General features: G+C 56.9%; 2 protein-coding genes across 2 annotated transcripts; both read left to right on the top strand.

Moving 5' to 3' along the window:
- Positions 1–2,128: 2,128 nt before the first annotated feature.
- On the top strand, positions 2,129–13,822 carry P4HB (prolyl 4-hydroxylase subunit beta; the record flags this gene model as incomplete). The annotated part of the gene is made up of 11 exons (XM_080713435.1): positions 2,129–2,279; positions 3,189–3,395; positions 5,053–5,186; positions 5,319–5,456; positions 11,735–11,839; positions 12,002–12,127; positions 12,273–12,473; positions 12,739–12,859; positions 12,954–13,135; positions 13,242–13,328; positions 13,745–13,822. 11 exons carry the CDS (start codon positions 2,129–2,131, stop codon positions 13,820–13,822), a joined length of 1,530 nt encoding a protein of 509 aa, XP_080569561.1.
- Positions 13,823–23,098: 9,276 nt separating this feature from the next.
- On the top strand, positions 23,099–23,956 carry PPP1R27 (protein phosphatase 1 regulatory subunit 27; the record flags this gene model as incomplete). The annotated part of the gene is made up of 3 exons (XM_080714168.1): positions 23,099–23,288; positions 23,389–23,539; positions 23,833–23,956. The coding sequence occupies 3 exons, from the start codon at positions 23,099–23,101 to the stop codon at positions 23,954–23,956; spliced, it is 465 nt and encodes a 154-aa protein (XP_080570294.1).
- Positions 23,957–25,821: the final 1,865 nt, after the last annotated feature.

Genomic DNA, 25,821 nt, shown 5'->3' with positions numbered 1-25,821 from the left:
GGCGAGGGCTGGGTGCGCAGCACCTGGTCTTGAAAGCAAGAAACAGATAAAGACACCTGCTCTCAGTCTCACTAGGAGGCGGGGGGGGGGTACACACCTGCAATCCCAACTACTTGAGAGGCTGAGACAGAAAGATCACAAATTCAAAGCCAGTTTGGATAATTTAGCAAGATCCTGTCCCCAAATTTCATAATTTTGTGGTGCTGGAAATTGAACCCAGAGACATGCTACATCTGAGCCACACAGCACACCTAATTGTGGTACGGGGATTGAACCCCGGGGCACTCTACCTCCAGCCCTACTTTATTTTGAACCGGTCTCGCATCATATGCCTGTAATGCCAGTACTTGGGAGGCCGAGACAGGAAGACTTTAGGTACAAGGCCAGCCTCAGCAAGTAGTGAGATTCTCATCGACCTAGTGAGACCCTGTTTCAAAATAAAATAAAACAGGGCAGAGAAAGTGTAGCTTAGAGGTAGAATGCTCCCGGGTTCCATCCCCAGTAACACAAATAAACAGACAGGGTCTTGCTAGTTTGCTGTTTACTACTTGCTGAGGGTGTCCTTGAACCTGTGATAGCCCTGGTTTCAGCCTCCCAAGTACTGGGATTACAAGCAATCGCCTCCACACCCGATGTGTTGCAAAATTTAAAGTCGGGTGGGGAGGCACCGGCCTGTAATCCCAGGACTTGGAAGGTCTGACTGGAAGATCACACCTTGAGGCCAGCCAGCGGTAAGTACTTAGCGAGACCCTCTTGTTATGTGTGTGTCGAGAGGGGCTCTAGGGCCTGACCCGGCGGTTCCACCTCTGGGCTACACCCCCAGCCCTATTTTCTATTCTTTATTACGAAACAGGGTCTCACTAAGTTGCAGAAGGCCTAAATCGCGATCCCCCCACCTCGGCCTCCCAAATCCTTGGATTACAAGCGTGTGCCACCACGCTCGCTCTAGTTTACTATTTTGAAACAGGACCTCGCTAGGTTGCTGAGTCTCACTACTTGCTGACTCTGTCCTCGAATCTGCGATCCTCCGGTCTCGGCCTCATCCTTCACTACACCCGGCTCATCCTCTTTCAAAGTAAAAAGGACAAGGAGTGGAGTTCACCAGTAGGACATGCCCGGGTTCAATTCCCAGCATCATCAAGTGAAGATTAAAGGCAAATAAAAAATGAGTTTAACCCACGCACACACACAATATCCCTTCGACACGCAGCCGACGTGGCCGTTAACGGCGGCACCGCTCCCTCGCCAGTTCGCCCGACCTCCGATCTGGCATCCTCCGCCGCAGCCGGCGCGGCCCCGCCTCGGCCAGGCGCCGCGGGTCCCACCCGGGAGCGCGCTCGGGGCAGGCGGCGCCATTGGCCCGGGGGCGCGCCACGCCCGCGGGAACGCCCGCCGCCAGGCCCAATGCCGCGCACGCCTCGCAGTGCCCAGCGGAACGGCCGGGGCCCACCCGCCGAACCCCGGGTCCCCACAGGCTGGGCACGGTCCGCACGCGCACCGGAAGCTGCGTCACCCCGGCTTCCGGCCGGGCAGCCGAGGGCGGTACCCGTTACGGATACGCGGTCCAGTCAGAATGCAACACGAGGGGTTTCGGAGGCGCAGGCGCAGCTCCGCCCCTCGGCGGGGACTCCACCCCTGCCACGTTCGACGGAGGAACGCGCAGGGTGCGCGCACCAATTGGCCAATCGGGAGCCACAGAGTCCGGGCACTCGAAAGCAGCAGCCATTCCAAACTCGCGGAAGGCGTGGGAGCAAAACCACCAATCAGAAGTCAAGGGAGAGAAAGTTCTCCTCTTGGAGCCAATCAGCGGCTGAAGAACAGAGCGAGCGCGAGCACTCTGGCCAATCCTTGGCGAGGGTGAGAAAAGCCTCCGCAGCGTTTCCGACTCCGATCGGGAGCTGGTGTGGCTGTCCAATCCGAACGTGGCGGGGGCGGGCCCCGCAGCACACAAGCCAATCGGAGGGCCATAGAGGGCGCGTGCGCGCGACGACCGGTGCCAGTGGTGGGGGCACGGGCGCGCCCCCGGCGCAAGATTTATAAAGGCGAGGCCAGGGCCGGCGCGCGCTCTCGTCGCCTCCGCTGTCCTGGCGGCGCCAACAGACCTGCCCCGCCCGCTCCGACGTCCGACATGCTGAGCCGCGCTCTGCTATGCCTCGCCCTGGCCGCGGCTGCCCAGGTGGGCGCCGAAGCCCCCGAAGAGGAAGACCACGTCCTGGTGCTAAAGAAGAGCAACTTCGCGGAGGCGCTGGCGGCGCACAAGTACCTGCTGGTGGAGTTCTGTGAGTGCGAGGGCCTGGCCGGGCGGAGGGCCCGTCGCCCAGCGCTGCCCCGTGCGCTTCGGGCCGCGGGTCTGGGCCTCCGGGTCGCGCGGCCTGGTCGGCCCCGGGCTGCAGCTTGCCCGGCGCGCCCGTGTCAGCCGCGCTGCTCCCCGCCGCCCAGAGGGCATCCTTCCTGCCTAAATTGGAAGCACTTGGAGCCAGGCTCCTCGAGGGTGACTGCGGGGCTGAGCGCCAGGGAGCTGCCTTTGTGCCCGCCGTCCACATGGCAGGAGTTCTCTGTGAGCTAGGGAAAACAGGATCGACTTGTGTGAGCCGCTGCAGACACAAGGGAGCCTGCCAGGGGCCGGCCCTGCTAATGACTCACCTGGACGGACCCACAAATGCCCCGCTCCTGCCCCATCACCTTTAACCTGCCCCAGTTTTCTCGTCGTCTGACCATGTTTACAAGTATTTGGCTCCAACTGTCTCCAGGGTGGGAATCTTACGTCCCCCGCGGTTGCTGGCCTTCCTTAGCAGACTCTTATTCTCCCACCATAAAGAACAGTTCTAGGTGTGTGTCGCAAAATTAGGACCCTTTACCTGGTCGGTAAAGGGCTGTGGCATCGACCCCCAAACTCCCTGGGTTCTTAAAGGGAAATCCTAGGAACCCACTGGCTCTGCTTGCCTGCTGGTTATAATCAGAAGCTCTGAGTCTTTGCTGGGTTGTCCTCCTGTGCTGGTGGTGACCCGGCAGAGCAGAGGTGGCGTTGGTTTGTCCCTTGTGGCCTCTGTCCTGATGTTGCCCAAGAGTCCTACTATCAGCCTCAGGCACCAAGAGGGCTTATCTTGGGGCACAGATAAGGGTTTTATGAAGGGAAGCAGCGGGACCTGATCAAGGGCCGCTTCCCAGCATCCCCCTTTCTTTTCCAGATGCTCCTTGGTGCGGCCACTGCAAAGCGCTGGCACCTGAGTATGCCAAAGCAGCCGGGAAGCTGAAGGCAGAAGGGTCTGAGATCCGACTGGCAAAGGTAGACGCCACCGAAGAGTCTGACCTGGCTCAGCAGTACGGCGTCCGTGGCTACCCCACAATCAAGTTCTTCAAGAATGGAGACACAGCCTCCCCCAAGGAGTATACAGGTGTGATTGCAGCACTGCCCTTTAATTGTCTTCACCGAGGGATTTCCCTGCAGGCCCTGGAAGCTGACCTCACTGAAAGCTCAGCCACCAGCGTGGGGAGCAGGATTTTCAGAGGCTTGGAGGGGACCCTGTTCTCAACTGGGTTCTATGTTTACTTCCACATGTGAGCGTCCAGTGAGGAAAGTTCTCTCTCTGGAAGACTCCAGAGTGGAGGGCACTGTGTCCAGGGCGACACCCTAGGGCATCTGCTGGCCAGGGCTTCTCATCTGGAGATGGAGCGGCGAGAGAGGCAGGCCGCTGCTGCTCTGTTTAACGGGGCTTCAGGCCATCAGTGCCCCTGCGAGCCACAGTGTAGCCACAACACCTAGGTGACGGCTGTGAGCTCTCACTTGGAGCCTGCTGGCCACGGAGCCAGGCCCTGTAGACAGGGCTTTTTGCGGGCAGCCAAGGTGTTGCAGTGATTGACAGCGGACCCCAAGGCCAAGCCCTCAGCGGCCGTCTAGCCACCTCTCAAGCAGCTTCTGGGGGCTGCTGGGCTCCAATGTGGCTGAACCCGTTACTGGTGACAAAAGAGACGTCTGTCTCTAAAACCAGTTACGTGGAAGTCTTGTTAGCCCGGGTGGCCCGAGTCTGTCTGTCCCAGGGTTGGCAAAAGTGTCCTCGAGCAGCCTTGCCTCGGCCAGTGTTCGCCACTCCAGCCACCTCACTGGGCCGTCTGCGGCTCCCGCTCTGTAACTCTTAGAATGGGGAAATGCCCGGCCCAGCCATTGCTTGGGTTTCGTAGGTGAGACGGCTCCTGGGTCTGTTCATCCCTGGCAGCTCAGCCTTCTCTTGGCACCTCTCTGGGAAGTCCTGGCCACCCTGGGGTGGGCAGCCCTTCCCCGGTCGACCCGGGCACTGGGGCCGCAGGAGGGGAGGGAGGAGCAGGCCTCTCCTCGCGGCGGCTGCCTTGACTGGCCGGCGAGCGTGCGTTCTTCCTGTCCTTGCTCTGCTGGGAGGTGGGCCGGGCAAGCCTTGGATCGGGGCCCCTGGCCACCTGAGGATATCAGGGAGTCAAGCTGAACCTGTTTTGGGGTTTGAGAACTGGCTTTAGATTGACTTTAAGCCGGGCATGGTGGCGCACGCTTGTAATCTCAGCATTTGGGAGGCTGAGACCGGAGGATCGCAGTTTGCGGACAGCCTCAGCTACTTTAGTGAGACCCTGTTTCAAAAATAGGGCAGGGGTGTAGTTTGGAGGTAGAATGCCTCTGGGTTCCATTCCCAGACCCAGGAAAATAAAAAAATTTGACTTTACCACATCTCTACAACTGCACCTGGCTTGAGAGCACTACATGGAGAGAATATGAGTTCCATGACTACACATGTCCAAGAAAATCTAGAAAACGCAGTAGGACTAGAGAAGAAAGAAGGTGCATCGGTCTGTCTCCCAGAGGGGACCTCTGTCCTCTGTCGTTGAAGCACAGCAGCAGCCTCGCCTGCTGGAATCGGGAGGCGAGCGCTCAGGGTCTGCAGCTCTCCGCGGGGAGAACATCTCGCTCTCGCTCTGGGGGCAGGTCAGGCGTCCTCGGCCTGCTGGGCGGAGCCCTGGCAAGAGTGTGCCAGGTAGGGTGGGCGGCACCCTGTTTCACTGTGGAACCTGCTTTTGTTTGGGGTGTAGCTGGCAGAGAGGCTGACGACATCGTGAACTGGCTGAAGAAGCGCACAGGCCCTGCGGCCACCACCCTGGCAGATGTATCGGCTGCAGAGTCCTTAGTGGAGTCCAGCGAGGTGGTCGTCATTGGCTTCTTTAAGGTAGAGCTTTAGAACTTCACTGTGGACTGCTCAGTCTGGGAGGGTCACATTTCCCGGGCACCGCAGGGTTGGCCTTGTGGGCTCCTCGGCACGGGGGTGTGCAGCCACCTCTGATAACCCTTCCTCTTCCAGGACTCGGAGTCCGACACCGCCAAGCAGTTCTTGCTGGCAGCAGAGGCCATTGATGACATACCCTTTGGGATCACATCCAACAGCGATGTGTTCTCCAAATACCAGCTCAGCAAAGATGGGGTGGTCCTCTTCAAGAAGGTGAGTGGCCTGGGCAGCTCCGCCCCGGCAGTGCGGGTGTCGGCCTGCGGGGGGCGGTGTTGCTCTCCTCCGTGCTGGGGGACTTTGCCCAGCGCCGGCTGACGCAGTGGTTATCAAGGGTCCTCGCGCTCTGCCGAGTCACGGAGCCACGAGCCCTGCTCACGGTGGCCTTTGGACCCGGAGCACGGGGCCTTTGGCCAGCTTCCTGTCACCATCGACTTGCTGGGTCTGCCTTTCACTGGTAGCTTTTTGTTTTCACTTGTGGCCAGACACATGGCAGTTGGCCTTCAGCCGTTTTTAAGTGTCCGCTCTGCTGGCTTTGATTATATCCAAGGTGCCGTTCCAGAACTTTCCCCCCCACGTAGGTCTGGATGGCGAGCTCCGCCCGGGCAGCTCCCACCTTGGCGGTTGCCGTCGCCTTCCCTTTGGAGGCTGAGTGCGTCTGGGCCGGCTCTCCTCATCTTGGATGGGCAGGGCTGAGCTGAGCGCCCTGTTCTTGGAGTGTAGCTGTACCTGGACGTGCTGCCATGGTCCCTGCCATCTAGGTAGCAAAGTACACAGTGGAAAGGGGAGAGAGTTCCAGAAGAGGACGAAGGAGGAGGGTCCTCAGAGCCTGGGGAGCAGGTCCTGAGTGCTGTCCTCCCATTCCCAGCGCAGGGAGGTTCTCGAGCAGAGTGACAGGCAGGCTGCTTGAGGGTGCAGTGCGGCGGCAGCGGCTCGGCTGGGTGCTGCTGGCCTCTGGGTTGAGGTGGTCTTGTGTGTGCATTCCACCTCTGAGGGGGCTTTGCAGGCTGGAGGCCCCTGGCAGCACAGGAGGAAGAGGCGTGGGCTCACCCCTCGGTGGCTTCCTGTATCCGCTTGCTTGCAGCTAGCCATTTTTCCAGCCCCTCCTCAAGAACTCCAGCCACTCGGCACTTTGCTCAGTAGAAATCCTCAAGGTAGCTGGGCATGGTGGTGCACGCTTGTAATCCCAGCATTCCGGAGGCTGAGAGCAGAGGATTGCCGTTCGTGGACAGCCTCAGCTACTTAGCAAAGTTCTTCGCAGCTCAGTGAGACCCTGTTTCAAAAAAAAAATTAAAGCCGGGCGTGGTGGCGCACGCTTGTAATCCCCGTGCTTGGGAGGCAGAGACAGGAGGATCGCGCAGGTTCGAAGCCAGCCACGCTGGCGTAAGAGACCCTGTTTCAAAAATATAAAATAGGTCTGGGAGTGTAGCCCGGAGATAGAAGGGCTTCCAGGAACCCCAGTACCACCAAAAAAAAAAAAAAAATTAAAAAAATAGGGCTGGGGGTATAGCTCAGAGGTACAATGCTCCTGGGTTCCATCCCTAGTACTGCAAAAAAGAAAAAAGAAAGAAAAAGAAATCCTCACAGTATTCCCTGAAAGGGATGAAATTACTAAGCTGCTGGGAGTGGTGGCGCACACTTGTAATCCCAGCATTCAGGAGGATCGTGGTTTGCGGACAGCCTCAGCTGTTGAGTGAGGCCCTCTGCAACTCAGTGAGACCTGGTTTCAAAATAAAGAATAAAAAATAGGGCAGGGACACCGGGCGTGGTGGCGCACGCTTGTAATCTCCGCGCTTGGAAGACAGAGATGGGAATCGCACTGGTTCAATGCCAGCCGTGCTGGCTTAAGAGACCCTGTTGTCAAATAAAAATATAAAATAGGTCTGGGAGTGTAGCCCGGAGAAGGGTTTCCAGGAACCCCAATACCACCAAAAAAATAAATAGGGAAGGGGCTGTAGCTCGGAGGTCAAATGCCCCTGGGTTCCATCCTCAGACTCGCCCCCCCCCAAAAAAAAATTACTAAATTAATTACTAAGGAATTACTAAGCTGTCCGTTGTCTTTGCACATATGCACAGGGAAATTTAGACATCTGGCTACAAAACTGGAGAGTGTCAGGTGAAGTCATAGAAAAAAGCCCTGGGCATTTATTCATTCATTTATTTACTTATGTGGTGCTGGGGATTGAACCCAGGAGCATTCGACCTCCGAGCTATATCCCCAGCCCCAATATATTTTTTACATTTTTTTTGCGGGTCTGGGAATGGAACCCAGGGGCATTTGACCTCCAAGCTACACCCCCAGCCCTATTTTTTATTCTTTATTTTGAAACAGAGTCTCACTAAGTTGCAGATGGCCTCACTAAGCTGAGGCTGTCCGTGAACCGCGATCCTCCGGTCTCAGCTTCCCCAGTCCAAATTTTTACTCTTTATTTTGAAACAGGGTCTCACTAAGTTGCGGAGGTCTTCACTAAGTAACTGAGGCTGTCTGCGAACCGTGATCCTCCAGTCTCAGCCTCCCAAGTGCTGGGATGACAAGCATGCGCCACCATTCCTGGCTTAGCCCTGGGCCTTTAGACAGTCTTGTTCTCCTAAAGTCGAGGTTCTGGGGGAGTTTCTTTGGGGACCGTAGAAACCTACAGTCCACGCCAATTGCGTCCCTCATACTACGCCCAGGTGTCTGTCTTAACGCCAGGCGGATGGTTTTGGTGACCACACGTCTTGGAGGTAGGGCGGCTTCTGGTTCTCGCCTTTGACAGGTGGGGTACGTGGTAGATAATTGGTTCAGACTATCAGTGTGGGGTGTGTGGGTTGGTTGGTTTTGAGACGGCATCGCTATGTGGTTCACACTGGCCTCACTGCGCTGGACTCCAGCACCTCTGCTGCCGCAGCCCGAGGAGCAGCTTGCGGGCCTGCGTGAGCGGGCCCTTCGTGATGTTTCTTTCTGCGTTGCCTCGGTCGTCACTGTCTGCTAGTTTGGGCGCAGCCCTGGGCCTGTGAGCAGGCACTGCTCACACACTTGGAGTGCTCCAGCCTCCGTGATGTTTGTTTTGTTTGCAGTGCTAGAAGTAGAGCCCGGGAGCCCTCTCCGCTGCGCTGCACTGCCAACCCTTTTTACTTTTCATTTTGAAACTGTCTCACCAAGTTGCAGAGACCATCCCCAAACTTGGAATGTCTCAGCCTTCCTGGCACGCGCCACCACACCTGTTTTACTTTGAGACAGTCTTGCTGAGTTGCCGGGCCGGCCTGGCTTGGTCCTTGCGCCTCAGGTCGCCAGTCACTGGGATTGCAGGCATGTGTCACACCGCCCAACTTCCTTGAGGCTGTTGAGCCACTTCCGCCAAGTGAGCCGGGTCTTCCTGTACGCCCAGGGAACCGTCTGGGCGGCCTGCGGAGCCAGCTGCTTTCTCAGTGGGCCAGGATCCTGGCCCCATGGGGCCGCCACCACCGCTGGCTTTTCCCTGTCTCGCCGGAGGATGACGGGCGGGGTGAGGAGCAGAGCTTTGGACCAGGGAAGCCCTGCCTGCAACTGCTGGCCGTGCGCGCTCATCTACTCTGGTGCTCTATTCACCTTGAGGAATCGGGAGGGAGTGTGGGGGCCAGGAACCTCACTGAGCTGCAGCGTCCACCTTTTCAAAACACCTGCCACTGTGACTTGGCAGAGTGGGCATCCGTAGCCAGAGAGACGGGTGGTCTTACTGGTCTTTGCCTGAGGCCCTCTTGAACTGTCCCCTACTAAACGGAAATTTTTACGAAGGTAGATTGTGAACAGTCCTGGCATGGTGGCACACTCCTGTAATCTCAGCAAGAGCGAGATCCTGTTTTGAAATAAGCCGGGCGTGGTGGCGCACGCTTATAATCCCAGCATTCGGGAGGCTGAGACCAGAGGATCGCGGTTCGCAGACAGCCTCAGCTACTTAGTGAGGCCCTCTGCAACTCAGTGAGATCCGGTTTCAAAATAAAGAAAAATAGAGCAGGGGCTGTAGCTTGGAGGTAGAATGCCACTGGGTTCCATCCCCAGACCCACAAAAAATAAAGTAAAATAGGCTGGGTGTGGTAACAGATGCCTGTAATCCAGTACTTGAAAGGCTGAGACAGGAGGATCACTGGTGTGGCCAGCTTCAGCTACTTAGTGAGGCCCTCCGCAACTTAGTGAAAGCCTATTTCAAAATAAAGAATAAAGCCAGGCATGGTGGCACCTGCTTGTCATCCCCGCGCTTGGGAGGCGGAGACAGGAGGATTGTGCAGGTTCAAAGCCAGCCGCGCTGGCTTAAGAGACCCTGTTTCCAAATAAAGAATAAAAAACTGAGCTGGGGATGTAGCAAGGAGGTAGAATGCCCCAGTGCTGCAAAAAAGATAGTAAGTAAAATAGGGCTGGGGTGTGGCTTGGAAATGGAACACCCAGGCTTTAATCCCCAGCACCAAAATAAGATAATAAAAAGGGCTGGGATGTAGTTTAGTGGGCATGTGCGCTTGGAGACAGGGAGACAGGTGCCCGGCTGGGCTCTGGGGTGTCCAGCCAGCGTTGTGCCGGGGAGCGGGCCTGGGCCTGCCGGTGCCGACGTGCAGGGCTTGAGCGGCCGCTGGCCAAGGCGCCTCCCGGCCTTACCTTCCCACAGCAGCCTCTCCATGCCTCTGGTTTGGAGAAGACAGGGCAGGCTGGGGAGTAGCTGGCTGTGGCGCTTGAGCTGGCCGAGCGACACTTTCCGAGGTTCAGCTGGAGGCTCCTGCCCGCTCAGGCCTCCCCTGGACGTAACTGGCTCGGAGTGAGAAGTGGCCACCGCTGAGCTTCCCTCCCGGCACCTGCTGAAGTGACTGGGGAAGTGGCTGGTAAGAAAGAGGAATCCTGCCGGGGAGCGCACACGCCTGCAGCCCCAGCGCCAGGGGCCTGAGATGGGAGGACCACGATGTGCAGCGGCCCCAGCCACTGAGTGAGGTGCTCAGCAACTTAGCCAGGCCGTGTTTCCAAATACAAAGTAAAATAGGAGCCACACGCTTGTCATCCCAGAACTTGGGAGGCCGAGACAGGAGGATTGCAGGTTAGCAGCCAGACACAGCAATTTGGTAAGACCCTCCACAACTTTGTGAGACCCTGCTTCCAAATAAAAATGATGAAATAGGACCGGGGTGTAGTTCCAGATAGGGTGCCTCTGAGTTCAAGCCACAGCACCACAAAAGAAAAACAGATGAGCCGGGCGTGGTGGCACACACTCGTCAATCCAGCATTCAGGAGGCTGGGACAGGAGGATCGCGGTTCACAGACAGCCCCAGCTACTTAGTGAGGCCTTCCGCAACTTAGATCCTGTTTCAAAATAGAGAATAAAAAGTAGGGCAGGTGTAGCTCAGAGGTCTAATGCCCTTGGGTTCCATCCCCAGACCCACAAAAACAAAGTGCTGGGCACAGTGACACATGCCTGTAATCGCAGTACTTGACAAGCTGAAACAGGATCACAGGTTCAAGAACAGCCTCAGCAACTTATGGAGGCCCTCAGCTATGTAGATCCTGTTTCAAAAAATAGAAAAAGATTGGGCTGGGGTATAGTTCAGAGGTAGAAAATCCTGGGTTCAAGTCCTTAGCGCCATAAGAACATATTTTTTTCCAGTACTGGAGATTGAAATCAGAGGCATTCTGCGTCCAAGCTATACCTCCAGCCCCATTTTTTTCTTTATTTTGAAACAGGGTCTCACTAAGTGAGGCTGGCTGCGAACTGCGATCCTCCTGTCTCAGCCTCCCATGTACTGAGATTACAAACGTGTGCCGCTATGCCCGGTTAGAAACTTTTTTTTTTTTTTTTTTTTTTTGCGGGTCTGGGGATGGAACCCAGGGGCATTCGACCTCTGAGCTACACCCCCTGCCCTATTTTTTATTCTTTATTTTGAAAACAATCTCACTGAGTTGCAGAGGGCCTCACTAAGTAGCTGAGGCTGGCTGCGAACCACGATCCTCTGGCCTCAGCCTCCCGGATGCTGGGATTACAAGCGTGCGCTACCACGCCCGGCCTAATTTTTTTATTCTTTATTTTGAAAGAGTCTCACTGAGTTGCAAAGGGCCTCATTAAGTAGTAGCTGAGGCTATATTTTATTTGGAAACAGGGTCTCACTAAGTAGCTGAGGCTGGCTTCGAACCTCTGTGATCCTGCCGTCTCAGCCTCCCAAGCGCAGGGATTACAAGCGTGCGCCACCACGCCCGGCTTGAAACAGAAATATTTTTATGAAAATTATTTTCCCCAGACAAAATCAGTTTAGTGATGAGACAGTGTTTAGGTTTCATGTCTCACTGATGCGTGGCGTGGTGGGAGGGGCGGGGTCCTCGCGCCGCCAGGCCATGCGTCCCGGCGTCAGCCCTCCGCCGGGAGCAGGAAGGCAGAGACCATGTGGCCACTGACGCGGCCGTGGTGGCGCAGGAGCCCTTCTTGTCGCTGGCGGGCTCCGAGCCGTGGGCTTGCTGCTGGGGGCCAGCTCACAGCAGCAGCGCTCACGGCCCTCTCTGTCCACAGTTTGACGAGGGTCGGAACAACTTTGAGGGGGAGGTCACCAAAGAGAACCTGCTGGACTTCATCAAGCACAACCAGCTGCCCCTGGTCATCGAGTTCACGGAGCAGGTGTGTGTCTCCCGCGGTCAGAGCAGGGGTGCGGGGTGGGCCGACGGGAGGCCCCGGCCGCGGTCCTCTAGGGCTGGTAGCCTCGGGGCCAGTGGGGAGAGCACACTGTCAAAGGTTGTTTGGTTTGTGGCTCAGACCTAGAAACTTCCGTTTGTGACACAGACAGCCCCGAAGATTTTCGGAGGTGAAATCAAGACTCACATCCTGCTGTTCCTGCCCAAGAGCGTGTCTGACTATGACGGCAAGCTGAGCAACTTCAAGAAAGCGGCCGAGGGCTTCAAGGGCAAGGTGGGCTTCTCCCGGCGCCGGGTCCTAGCGGGGCAGCCCCAGCCCGCGGCCGCCCAGCTCTGGTGGGCAGCCCCCGGCCAAGGCGCAGGAGTGCAGCGCAGGGCGCCTGTCCAGGCCCATCTCAACGCGCCTTTTCTCCCCCAAGATCCTGTTTATCTTCATCGACAGCGACCACGCTGACAACCAGCGCATCCTCGAGTTCTTTGGCCTGAAAAAGGAGGAGTGCCCGGCGGTGCGGCTCATCACCCTGGAGGAGGAGATGACCAAGTACAAGCCTGAGTCGGACGAGCTCACGGCCGAGAGGATCACAGAGTTCTGCCGTCGCTTCCTGGAGGGCAAGATCAAGGTTGGTGCCGCCCGTCCAGGCCCAGGACAGCTGGGTTCCTGGGCTCTGGGATCTGGTGTCATCCTCAGAGTCCGAGGACATGACTGCATGATCCCAGCACAGCGCCCGAGGCAGCAAGAGTCCCTGTCCTCTGCCGGCCGCAGCCAGGCCACCCAGCGCGGAGCAAGCTGGGCGCCTCCTGCGGGGCTCGCCGGCCTCCTGCTAGTCCCTGGCCCCTGGAGGATGGCAGGTTGCGCACCTCCCTCACCCGGGTGTCTGCCTCCAGCCCCACCTGATGAGCCAGGAGCTGCCTGCAGATTGGGACAAGCAGCCCGTCAAGGTGCTGGTCGGGAAGAACTTTGAGGAGGTGGCTTTTGACGAGAAGAAGAACGTGTTTGTGGAGTTCTGTGAGTGGAGGCCGCCCGCGCCCTGGCTGTGTGTTGTAGAACAGCCACAGGCAGCTCCGGCCAGCACCAACCCTCAGCACCCCTTGCTTTTCAGACGCCCCGTGGTGTGGCCACTGCAAGCAGCTGGCCCCCATCTGGGATAAACTGGGAGAGACGTACAAGGATCACGAGAACATCGTCATCGCCAAGATGGACTCCACAGCCAACGAGGTGGAGGCCGTCAAAGTGCACAGCTTCCCCACTCTGAAGTTCTTTCCCGCCAGCGCAGACAGAACGGTGCGACTTCGCCTGGGCACGGCTGCCCCACGCTGCCGGCGTCTCTGTACCCCAGGAGCCAGGCAGGAGGCCCAGGCGCATGCCCCTCACACCTTGTCTTTCACAGGTCATCGACTACAATGGGGAGCGGACACTGGACGGGTTCAAGAAGTTCCTGGAGAGTGGTGGCCAGGATGGAGCCGGGGATGACGACGTGAGTGACCACACGGCCCTGGCTGGCCTCGGGGTCCCGGGGCAGGAGGTGCTCCCCGCGCTGCTGAAGCAGCTTAAGAGCCACGTTTTGCTTAGGAGCGCTGGCACGCCCCTGCTGATGGACTCCAGTGCCCGGCCCTGGTTGAGGCCGGGCGGCCGTGCCCATAGCTCAGTCCTTGTTGGCCTAGCCGGGGACGGTGGGTAGGTGGGGGCAGGACAGTGGTCGGGAGGTGGCCGTGGCAGCCAGTGAGGCGGGAGTGGATGGCTCACTGCGGAATGCGGCCAGGCTGCTGGAGCCGCACTGGGAGGACCGAGGGGTCACACCCAGAGGTCACTGCTCGGCCTCGCCCTGCGCGCTCGGCGGCTTGGCCACGGCTGGCCGCCTGCCCTCTCACTGTCCCTCGCCCTGTATGCCAGGACCTGGACCTGGAAGAAGCAGAAGAGCCGGACATGGAGGAAGACGAGGACCAGAAGGCTGTGAAGGACGAACTGTAATGGAGAGCAGGCCTGGGCACCAGCCCGACACCTCGGTGGGCCGCGCTCCCGCGCCCACGCCTCCCGAGCCTGACCCTCGCCTGAGGGGGAGCGCCGCCAGAAACCCAGGGAATCTTTGTGAAGCCACACCATCCTAACACGTCTATACCTAGCCCGTCTCCCTTTTGCTTTTCAATTTTCGGAAAGGGATCTCTCTCCAGGCCAGCCCATGTCCGTGGGCTGCTTTTTAATTGTGATGTACTTTTTTGTACATGTTTTGTCCCGAGTGCTCGCTAATATGTTTGGGATCTCACGCTGGTAATCTCTTTCCTGTTAGAGAGGTTTATACTATCACTTTAAAAACTCCATCTGTGGGACTTCTAGACATTTTTCGACGCCAGGGTGTTTCCCACGGCTGGGCCTCCCTGGAGATTCCCGTGCCCGTGTGGGAAGGGACGGCCCGGGTTGGACACGATCGCTCCCCGCATACACCTCACGCCCGTTGCCGTGACTGAGCGTGGCTCTTACGTCTTCGGGTGAGCGGAGACTCCTGGGTCCTGTCGGCCGCGTTTGGAGGAGGGACGACAGCTGCGGGCTGCAGGGCCCAGAGCAGGCCTGGACAGCGCGCCTCATCCTCAGGCCGGGCCCCACCTCGCCACATGCGATTTGCTCTGTGACTGCCGGATTCTCTTCCAGCGCGGCCAATTGCCTGTGCCAGGCAGAGCCGGGATCCTGGATTCCGGCCAGGAGACAGTCGGGGATGCTGGGGCCGAGTCCGACGCCGACCATTCTTCAGGCATATTTCTACCACAATATTGGAATTGAACACATTGGCCAAATAAAGTTGAAATTTTATTACCCGCTCTTGTCTCTGTTAGGATTTTTCCAGCCACTGGAGCAGAGCTGGAATTGTGACCACAGGTATGGCTGGCTTTGGTGGGTCCCACTGTTGAGCCTCTTGACTGGTGTGTTACCAGTGCAGAAAGTCCCTCTCACAGAGGGAGCGGGGACTCACCAGGTGTGGGCAGCCCGAGGTGAGGTCGGAGTGAGGTCGGGCCGCTGTGCAGCCAGGGGCTGCTGCCCTCAGGCACCGCACACGTGCCGCAGCGGCCCTGGCCAGGTGGCGCAGCTTGGTTGCCGGCTCATTCCTGTGCCGTCGTGATAGGGCCTGACAATCCCAGCAACCTGGGAGGCCAAGGCTACCCAGGGCGATAGCAACAGTCTAAGCAACTACTAACCCTGCCGGCATGAGGCGCATGTCTAGAATCCTGGTACTGGGGAGGCTGAGAGGGGTTGCAGATTAAGAGCCTGTTTCAAAAATAAAAAGCCGGGTGTGGCGGGCTCATAATCCCAGCATTTGGGAGGCTGAGACCAGAGGATGGCGGTTTGTAGACAGCCTCAGCTACTTAGGCCCTCTGTAACTTAGTGAGACCCTGTTTCAAAAATAAAGAATAAAAAATAGGGTAGGGGGTGTAGCTCGGAGGTCAAATGCCCCTGGGTTCCATCCCCAGACCCACAAAAAAATAAAGAGCCAGGCATGGTGGCTCACACTTGTAATCCCAGCACTTGGGAGGCTGAGACAAAAGGATCGTGGTTCACAGCCAGCCTCAGCTACTTAGCAATGCCCTTTGCAATTCACTGTGACCCTGTTTCAAAATAAAGAATAAAAAAGACCTTGGTGTGGCTCAGAGGTAAAATGTCCCTGGGTTCCATCCCCAGTACTGCAAAAAAAAAAAAAAAAAAGAAGCTGGTGGCCCACGCTTGTAATCCCCATGCTTGGGAGGCGGAGACTGGCGTTTGGGAGGCAGAGACTGGAGGATCACGCAGGTTCGAAGCCAGCCTCGCTAGCTTAAGAGGCCCTGTTTCCAAATAAAAATAAAATAAAAAATAGGTCTGGGAGTGTAGCCCGGAGATAGAAGGGCTTTCAAGAACCCCAGTACTACCAAAAAAAAAAAAAAAAAAAGGAAAGGGAAGCTGGGCATGGTGGCACATGCTTGTATCCCAGTACTCAAGAGGCTGAAACAGGATGATCTGGGTTCACGGCCAGCCTCAGCAACTTTGTAAGGCACTCCACAATTTAGTGAGACCCTGTTTCAGAATAAAAAATGGGGCTGGGGTATAGTTCGGAGGTAGTTTTGTAGTCCTGGGTTCAATCTCAGCACTACAAAAAAAAAATTTTTTTTTAAATAGGGTTGGAAGCCGGGCGTGGTGGCACACACTTATAATCCCAGCATTCGGGAGGCTGGGGCTGGAGGATCACAGTTCGCGGACAGCCTCAGCTATTTAGTGAGGCACTCCGTAACTTAGTGAGACCCTGTTTCAAAATAAATAATAAAAAATAGGGCAGGGGGTATAGCTCGGGAGTTGAATGCCCCTGAGTTTGATCCCCAGACGTGCAAAAAAAAAAAAAAATTGGATTGGGGGTGTAGCTTAGAGGTAGAATGCTTCTGGGTTTAATCCTCAGTACCACCAAAAAAATAAGTTGCCAAGCTTTTTACCAAACTGATAGAAATAATCTAGTGTTAGAACCATTCCTGGGGGTTTTTTTTTATTATTTTTGTTTGTTGTGGAACAGGGTTGAGGGGGGGGGGCGTAAAACCCAAGGGCATTCTATTTCCAAGCTACACCCCCAGCCGTATTTTTAATTATTTTGAAACAGGGTCCTGGATCCTCCTGTCTCAACTTCCCAAATACTGGGATTACAAGAGTGCGCCACCACACCTGGCAATAAAAGATTTTTAAAAAATAAAGCAAGAGCCGAGCGTGGTGGCACACGCCTGTAATCCCCGCGCTTGGGAGGAGACAGGAGGATTCTGCAGGTTCAAAATCAGCCTCGCTGGCTTAAAAACCGAGACCCTGTTTCCAAATAAAAAATATAAAATAGATCTGAGAGTGTAGCCCGGACGTAGAATGGTTTCCAGGAACCCCAGTACCACCAAAAAAAAAAAAAAAAAAAAAAGAATTAAAAAAATAATAATAAAGCAAGAAAAAAGGGAGGGAGGGCGAGTTTGGGGCTGAGACCCCAGAGCTGTGGCCCCGGCAGAGGAGGACTCAGCCTCTTTGGAAGAGGCGGGCAGTGCTGAGAGCAGGGCCCATGTCTAGCCACTGCTGAGAGTGCTGTCTGCCCTGCCTTGGTGACCGTGCTGCCCAGCAGTGCGGGCACTTGGCCTGGAGACAGATGTGGAGCAGGCAGCGGTGGTCACGTGCTCCTGGGCGCGGGAGCCACGGATCCTTTTCCCCCTTCGCAGAGGCAGCTGAGGAGTGCATTCCGGGCCCAGGCTGTGCCGGGAGGCTGCGGTGCTCATCCAAACCTTACCAGCTGGGTGGTGGATTAGCAAGTCAACTTTGAAGGGTCCGGGAAGGCTTAGCCACCTGGGACTTCCCAAACTCTGCCTTCTCTCGCTCCAGCTGGCCAGGAGCCACCTGCCTGAAACCTAAAAAGGCAGACCAGGCCTGGGCACCATGCCCTGAGGGTCCTCTGGCCTCAGAGCCTCCAGGAGGAGAGGGCCTGCCCCTAGCCCTGGGCCAGCCCTTCTTCCTGTCCAAGGCTTGCCCTTTCCTGTGGCCCTGGGGCTCTGTGTCTTGGGCAGGGCACTGCACTGCTGGCTTCTCTGGATTTTTTTTTTTTTTTTTGTAGTACTAGGGATTGAACCCAGGGCTGTTCTACCTCCCGGCTACATACCTAGCCCTATATTTTAGTTTTATTTTGAAACAGGGTCTCTAGGTTGATGAGTCTCACTCCTTGCTGAGGCAGTTCTCAGACCTGCAATCCTTCTTTCTCAGCCTCCGAAGTACGGGGATTGTAGGCGTACGCTACACATGGCTTCACTGGACTTTTTAAAGTTGGATGGTGCCGGGCGTGGTGGTGCACGCTTGTAATCCCTGCGCTTGGGACGCAGAGACAGGAGGATCGCGCTGGTTCAAAGCCAGCCTCTCTGGCTTAAGAGACCATGTTTCCAATTTTTAAAAATAATAAAATAGGTCTGGGAGTGTAGCCTGGAAGTAGAAGGGTTTCCAGGAACCCCAGTACCACCAAAAAAAAAAAAAAACTACAGTTGGATGGTGGCGCACGCTTGTAATCCCAGTACTTGGGAGGCTGAGACAGGATTACAGGTTCCTGGTCTACCTAGTGAGGCCCTCAACAACTTAGTGAGACCCTGTTTGAAAATAAAGTATAAGCCAGGCATGGTGGTGCATGCTTGGAAATCCCAGCTTTTGGGAGGCTGAGACCAGAGGATTGCGGTTTACAGACAGCCTCAGCTCCTAAGCAAGGCCCTCTGCAACTTAGTGAGACCCTGTTTCCAAATAAAGAATTAAAAAAACAGCCGGGTGTGGTGGCGCACGCTTGTAATCCCAGCATTCGGGAGGCTGAGACCTGGAGGATCGCGGTTCGCGGACAGCCTCAGCTACTTAGGCCCTCTGCAACTCAGTGAGACCCGGTTTCAAAATAAAGAATAAAAAAATTAGGGCAGGGGGTGTAGCTCGGAGGTCGAATGCCCCTGGGTTCCATTCCCAGACCCGCCCCCACACACAAAAAAAGTATAAAACAGATCTGGGAATATAGCCGGAGGTAGAAAAGCCCCTGGGTTCTACCCTCAGTATCACCAAAAAAAGAATAAAAAATAGGGCTGGAGGTATAGCTCAGAGGGAGACTGACCCTGAGTTCAGTCCCAGCACTGCAAAAGAAAACAAACTCAGCCTGGGGATGTAGCTGGGAGGCAGAATGCCCCTGCGTCCAACTCCCAGTACGAAGCCGGTGTGGTGGTGTTCACTTGCAATCCCAGCATTCCAGAGGCTGAGACTGGAGGATCACAGTTCGCGGACAGCCTCGCTACTTAGGCCCTCCGCAACTCAGTGAGACCCTGTTTCAAATTAAAGAATAAAAAAACAGGGCAGGGGGTATGGCTCAGAGGTCAAATACTCCTGGGTTCCACCCTCAGATCTGCAAAAAAAAAAAAAAAAAAAAAAATTCCCCAGTACAAAAAAAAAAAGAAAAAAAGTTGGATGGTGCCAGGTATAATGGTGCACGCTTGTAATCCCAGTACTTCAGCGGCTGAGACAGGAGGACTGCAGATTTGAGGACAGCCTCAGTGCAACATACTGTCAAAAACCTAGCAAGACCCTGTTTCAAAACAAAAATTTTAAAAAAGGACTGGAGATATACCTTGGAGATTAATGCCCCTGGGTTCGATCCCCAGTATCACCCAAACAAACAAACAAACAAAAAGCGCTGCGCATGGCCAGCTGCTGCTGAAACTGCCCAAGGCGGATACTCCAGACAGTGTCATGTGTACCTGGGCCGGGATGGGAAAGGCACATTGTCCCTCTCTGATCCAGACAGAAACCTGAAGCTGCCAACTGCGCGCTCAGCTCACCACTAGCTGGGTGGACTAGAGGCGGCTGCCTGGGGTGCTGCACCTGCTCCCGGAGGGCCTTCACCTGCCCTGTCCAGCCTGGGCCGGCCGCTGCTGGGATTAACCATTCTGCTGCCCTCCTGCCCACGATGTGGGTGGCAGCCCATCCATCCGCCCACAGTATGTTCTCTTTCTTTTGGCTTGCCTGCCTTCCTTTCTCCTCCTCCCTCCCCCTTTCTTCTTTCTTTTTTCCTTTCCTTTCCTTTCCTTCTTTCCGTTCCAGTGCTGGGGACAAACTCAGGTCCTTGTACATGCTAGGCACTGCGCTGAACCCCAGCCCTCCCACACTTTCATCTGATCCGGCCGGCGGGGGGCAGGCAGGACTTTTCCACAACATGAGAAAGGACGATCTTCACATCAGGGGAGGCTCTGTCACCTGGCGACGGCACAGAACTTTGAGTCTCTTGTCTTCCTATAAACAAGTCAGAAGAAACTGTATCTGACTCCTGCAAGTGACCAGGGGTTAGGACGGAGGCCTGGACAGTCTCTGGGGCCACCGCGAGTGGTAGAGGGAGCAGCCGGGGGCCTGGCTGGTGTGAAGCTCCCTTTGGTGCCACCGTGGGGGCGCCTGGGCAGAGAGGCAGGTGCAGGAACAGCCCCCCAGGCAGGGAGCACTACACAGCTCCGGCCTGAACCCTCCTGGAGGGCACCTCTTTTATTGTATGTGTAGTAATGGGGATGGACTCAGGGGCATTCTACCTCTGAGCATTACACCCCCGGCCCTATTTTATTCTTTTTTTTTTTTTTTTTGGCGGTACTGGGGATGGAACCCAAGGGCATTCTGCCTCCAAACTATACCCCCCAGCCCTATATTTTATTCTTTATTTTGAAACAGGGTCTCACTAAGTTGCAGAGGGCCTAAGTAGCTGAGGCTGTCTGCACAAACCTGGATCCTCCTGTCTCAGCCTCCCGAATGCTGGGATTACAAGTGTATGCCACCATGCCCAGTTATTCTTTACATTTATTTTATTTATTTATTTATTTATTTATTTATTTATTTATTGGTGGTACTGGGGGTGGAACCCAGAGGCTTTCTACCTCTGGGCTACACTCCCAGACCTTTTTTATATTTTATTGGAAACAGGATCTCACTAAGTTTCTGAAAGCCTCACTAAGTAGCTGAGGCTGGCTTCGAACCTGCGCAATCCTCCTGTCTCAGCCTCCCAAGTGTGGGGATGAAAAGCGTGCGCCACCACACCTGGATGGCTATTCTTTATTTTGAAACAGGGTCTCACTAAGTTGCAGAGGGCCTCACCAAGATGCTGAGGCTGGTGGCGAACCTGAGCTCCTCCTGTCTCAGCCTCTCAAGTACTAGGATTACAGGCATGCACCACCATACCCCCAGTACCTCTGAATGTGATTATTTGTGTACATAGCTATTTTATTTATTTTTTGGTGTGGTATTGGGAATAGAAACCAGAATATTTATTAGTATACTCCAAACCTTTTTTTAAATTATTAATTTATTTGTTAATTTTTGCGGTACTGGGGATGGAACCCAGGGGCATTCTACCTCCAAGTTACAACCCCAGCTCTATTTTTCATTATTTTGAAACATGGTCTCACTGAGTTGCAGAGGGCCTCACTAAGTAGCCAAGGCTGTCCACAAACCGTGATCCTCCAGTCTCAGCCTCCTGAATGCTGGGATTACAAGCGTGCACCACCACACCGACTCCATTTTATAACTAATTAATTAATTAATTAATTAATTTTTGGTACCCAGGGGCATTCTATCTCTGAGCTATACCTAACCATTTTATTTTATTTTGAAACAGAATCTAGCTAAGTTGCTTGGGGTCTCACTAAATTGCTGAAGCGGCCCTTGAACCTGTGATCCTCCTGTCTCAACCTCCCAAATATTGGGACTTCAAGCACCACTGGCACTTTTATTTTAAAACAGGGTCAAATCAGGTGTGGTGGTGCACACTTGTAATCCCGAGTGAGGCCCTGTTTCAAAAATAAAGAATAAAAAACAGGGTTGGGGGTGCAGCGTGGAGGTAGAATACCCCTGGGTTCAATCTCTAATACTGCAAAAAACTAAAAAAATAAAATAAAATGGTCTAATCTGGGCATGGTCTTCTGTAATCCTAGTACTTGGGAGGCTGAGACAGGATTATGGGTTTAAAGCCAGCCTCAGCAAATTAGTGAGGCTCTTAACTTCACAAGACCCTGTTTAAAAAAAAAAAAAAATAGGTCCAGGAGTGGTGGCACACACTTGTAATCCCAGTACTTAGGAGGCTGAGACAAGAGGATCCAGGTTCACGGCCAGCCTCGGCTACTTAGTAAGGCTCTCCACAACTTAGTGTATCCTGTTCCAAAAAAAAAAAAAAAAAAAGATCGGGCTGAGGGTGTAGCTTAGGGGTAGAATGACCCTGGGTCCAGTCCCTAGTACCAAAAAAAAAGGGCCGGGGATGCTGCTTGGCGGTGCAGCGCCTCTGGGTTCAGTCCCTAACAGAACAACAAAAGGAAGTGGGCTTTGCACAGACACCGAGAGCAGGTCATAAAGATGGAGGCAGAGGCTGGGGGACGCTTTTACAAACCAGGCATCACCAAGGATCCTGGCAAGCTCCCAGGCCCCGCAGACACGCTGGTCTCAGCCTGTCAGCCTTCAGAAAGAGGGAGAACACTTCTGGCCTTGACTGTTGCTTCACCAAGGCGGCCCTCGCAGGCTCCACTGCCAGCTTCTAGTGCCAGAGGAACCCCATGGGATTGGGGGCCGTCCCCACCCACAGCCACGTTACTGGGCCCCCTGGCCTGATTCTGCTCTGGTGCCCACGTCCCATCCACCAGCTTTCTCCCCCTCCTCCTTCTTTTCAGTACTGGGGATGGAACCCAGGAGCATTCAACCTCCGATCTACAGCCCCTGACCTATTTTTCATTTATTTTGAAACAGGGTCTCACTGAGTTGCACAGGGCCTCACTAAGTAGCTGAGGCTGTCCTTGAACCACGATTCTCCTGTCCCAGCCTCCCAAATGCTGGGATCACAAGCGTGCACCACCACGCTGGCTGTCCACCAGCTATTCTCGTGCCCCCCACTGTAAGGACTTCAGCTGTGACTGTTGGTCAAACAAGGGCAGGGTGGCCAGAGCCTCTGGGGCCAGGCACCCAGGCCGGTGAGAGTCCCTGTCTCGTGTAGAAGACTGGACACTCACTGCCTTCAGAGTGAGCATCTCTGGAACCCGGAACCAGGACAAAATATGGTAGGCAGAGGTGCCAGTGGTGTTGAGGGCAGGGGAGCCAGGACAGAGGGAGCGCTGCTTGGGGTGGCCAGGCAGGAGCCTGGGCTCTGAACCTCCTGCCTGGGTAGCAGGAGGTTGCCAAGGAGGGAGAGCCATCCGGCAGTTCTGGGAAAACCTCCTAAGAGCGTCGGGTGGGTGAGAGCAAGCGGTGGTGCTCGGCTGGACCGCCACGTGCTGCTCAGGTGCTCCCTGGACCACAGGGGGTGGTGCCATGCTTCCCAGGAGGTCGGGCGGGAGCCTTCCTCAGATTCCCAGCCCACCTGATGACTGGGCGCCTGTCTCATCCTGGAGCCCACATCTGCAGCCTTCCTCCTGGGCTCTGTCCTTGTCCTTCTCCTCCCCTCTAGTAAGGCAACTCTAGGTCCAGCTGTGGCTAGGGAGAATGGCCAGGAAGGATCTGACCCCTTTGGCCGGACACGGCAACAGGTGGGCTGAAAGATGAACCACTGAACATGATCCTGTGAGCAGGGAGGGGGAGCAGCTCAGTTTCAGCCCCCCGTCCACGAGCATGACCACGCAGCTTTATATAGCGCCGCAAACCCTATATAAGCGGAAAGCACGGGCTCGCTCGGGCAGAAGAGCCCGTACACTCCTCACCAGGCACAGCGAGGTCCCCAGGGGGCAGCCCACCCCGGCCCCCAGGATGCCCAGCAGGACGGTGCGCTACACCCGCTACAGTCCCCAGCAGCGGCGCCGGCGGATGCTGGCTGACCGGAGCGTGCGTTTCCCTAATGAGGTCCTGTTCTTGGATCACATCCGCCAGGGTGACCTGGAGCAGGTGGGACGCTTCATTCGGGCTCGGAAAGTCTCCCTGGACACCATCCACCCCTCAGGTGAGTGAGGGCCGGAGGGACTGGCAAAGGGCCTGCGGGCTGACGGGGAAGGGAGTGCTGGGGACTCCAGCCTTGACCCCTGCCCTCCTGCCCTGCCCAGGCCTGGCTGCCCTGCATGAAGCCGTGCTCTCTGGAAACCTGGAGTGTGTGAAGTTGCTGGTAAAATACGGGGCTGACATTCACCAGCGGGACGAGACGGGCTGGACGCCCCTGCACATCGCCTGCAGCGATGGGTACCCGGACATAGCCAGGTGAGAGGGTAGGATTCGGGTGCAGAGGCCTGGACCCTCCAGGCCTCAGGTGACCTCTAGGTGCAGGCCCCAGTGATGACCCTGATGCTGTAGGCATGAGCCCCAAGTGCTTCTGGCCCCGTTCCCACCCTGCTGTCATTAGAGCGAACTGGAAAAGCTGGCTGCAGCTTCCAAAGGGTCAGGTTTCTTCCTCCTTGCCCTGCCCGGAAAAAGGAAAGAGGTGACCCCAGGACTCTAGCCCTCTGCCCGGGACGGGGGCCAGTGAGCCTCAACCCGGGCCCTTTGCACCCCAGGTACCTCATCTCCTTGGGGGCAGACCGAGATGCAGCCAATGATGACGGCGACCTGCCCTCTGACCTCATCGACCCGGACTTCAAGGACTTGGTGGAGCTCTTCCAAGGAACCAGGATGCACTGAGTCGGCCCTGCCCCACCGGGCTTCCACCTCCCAGAGAACAGGGCGCTCCCTGCCCACTGGGCCAGGGCGGCGGCCACAGCTGGCCAGGACCCGTGCCCAGGTCTCTGGCCTGGCTTTTTCTCCAGGTGAATTTTTTGTTTTTGTGGTGCTGGGGATCAAAGCAGGGACTCACACCCGGCAGGCAAGCGCTGCAACACTCACTGAGCTACGCCCCCAGACCTCCAGGTTAATTTTTTATTGTGCCACTTTTTACTTTTTCAATAAACGTGATTCCCAAGCCCGTGGTGGCGGCCTGATCACTGGGGACCCCCGCGAGCCCCCACCGTCCACGCTGGGCCGGGCCGGAGCCTCTGGGACCCCCTCGGTCCACGTCCACCTCCTGCCCCCTCCGGCGTCCCGACCCCCCGCCCTCGCGCGAGGCCCTCGAGGGTCGCCCGCCAGCCGCATTCCCATTACCATCCACGGATCCCCAGCCTCATCCACGGCATCCCCATCCCCATCCACGCATCCCCAGCCCCATCCACGGCATCCCCAGCCCCATCCACGCATCCCCAGCCCCATCCACGGCATCCCCATCCCCATCCACGCATCCCCAGCCCCATCCACGGCATCCCCATCCCCATCCACGGCATCCCCATCCCCATCCACGCATCCCCAGCCCCATCCACGGCATCCCCATCCCCATCCACGCATCCCCATCCCCATCCACGGCATCCCCATCCCCATCCACGCATCCCCAGCCCCATCCACGCATCCCCATCCCCATCCACGCATCCCCATCCCCATCCACGGCATCCCCAGCCCCATCCACGGCATCCCCATCCCCATCCACGCATCCCCAGCCCCATCCACGCATCCCCATCCCCATCCACGCATCCCCATCCCCATCCACGCATCCCCAGCCCCATCCACGCATCCCCAGCCCGCCGCGGCCCCGCCCCGCCGCCGGTCACGTGGCCCGCGGCGTCTGCGCACGCGCGGCGTCACTTCCGGCCGGCCCTGGAGGCGGCGGCGGCGCGGCGGGCAGGTGAGGCGGCGCGGCGCGGGGCGGGGCCCGCCGGTGTCCGGTGTCCGGCGGCGCGGGCCGGGGCGGGGGGCGCCCAGCTCGCGGCCGCCCGCGTCCCCCGCGTCCCTGCCGGGGTCCCGGCGCGGGGCCGGCGGAGCCCGGGGCGGGGTCGCCGCCGGGCCGAGGATGCGGCGGCCCCGGCGGACGCCGCTCGCAGGGGTCCGGGGTTGCACCGGAGGGGCTGGGGGCTCGGCGCCGACGAGGCGGAGGTGAGCCCGCCGTCAAACTGCTCGCGCCCTCGGCGCGCGAGGTGGGCAGGGGCGGAGGGGGCGCGCCGCCCGCGCCCGCGCCCACCCGGGACCGAGGGCAGTGGCCGCGGGGGGCGGTCTTCGCGGGCCCGCCGCCCGGGGGGCGCTGTCCCCGCCACGGCCCACCGACACCCGCTCGGCCGCTGGATCATTTTCTAGAGGTCTCATTGGCTGAAACGGACACAGAACCTGGGCGCGGAGGCCGAGAAAATGTAAATACCAGAAACACCAAAGCTGCACACACTGACCAGCCATCGCGCCGCTGGCTCCGCTCAGGGACACCTGTTGTCACTTTGCTGGACTACAGTGCCTGTCCCCTTGACCATCTCCCTGGAGCGTGGCCGTGAGGGGAGCCTGAGATGGGGCCTGGGCCCCTGCCCTCAGCTGTCTGCCTCCCCATCCCTGCTTCCCCCCAGGAAGTCTCTGAAGCTCTTGGGTCCATGGAAGAAGGTTCTCTGGAGACCCATAATAACCCCCCCAGGCCCCCACCTGCAGCAGGGGCCAGTCTGAGCAGAGACAAAGGGTGAGAGTGGGCATTTCAGGGAAGCAGG

This window comes from Muscardinus avellanarius, assembly GCF_963383645.1.
Source record: "Muscardinus avellanarius genome assembly, chromosome: 16".
Classification (NCBI taxonomy): domain Eukaryota; kingdom Metazoa; phylum Chordata; class Mammalia; order Rodentia; family Gliridae; genus Muscardinus; species Muscardinus avellanarius.
Note: the sequence above shows the minus strand (reverse complement) of the source record. Positions and strands in the feature narration are given on the sequence as shown.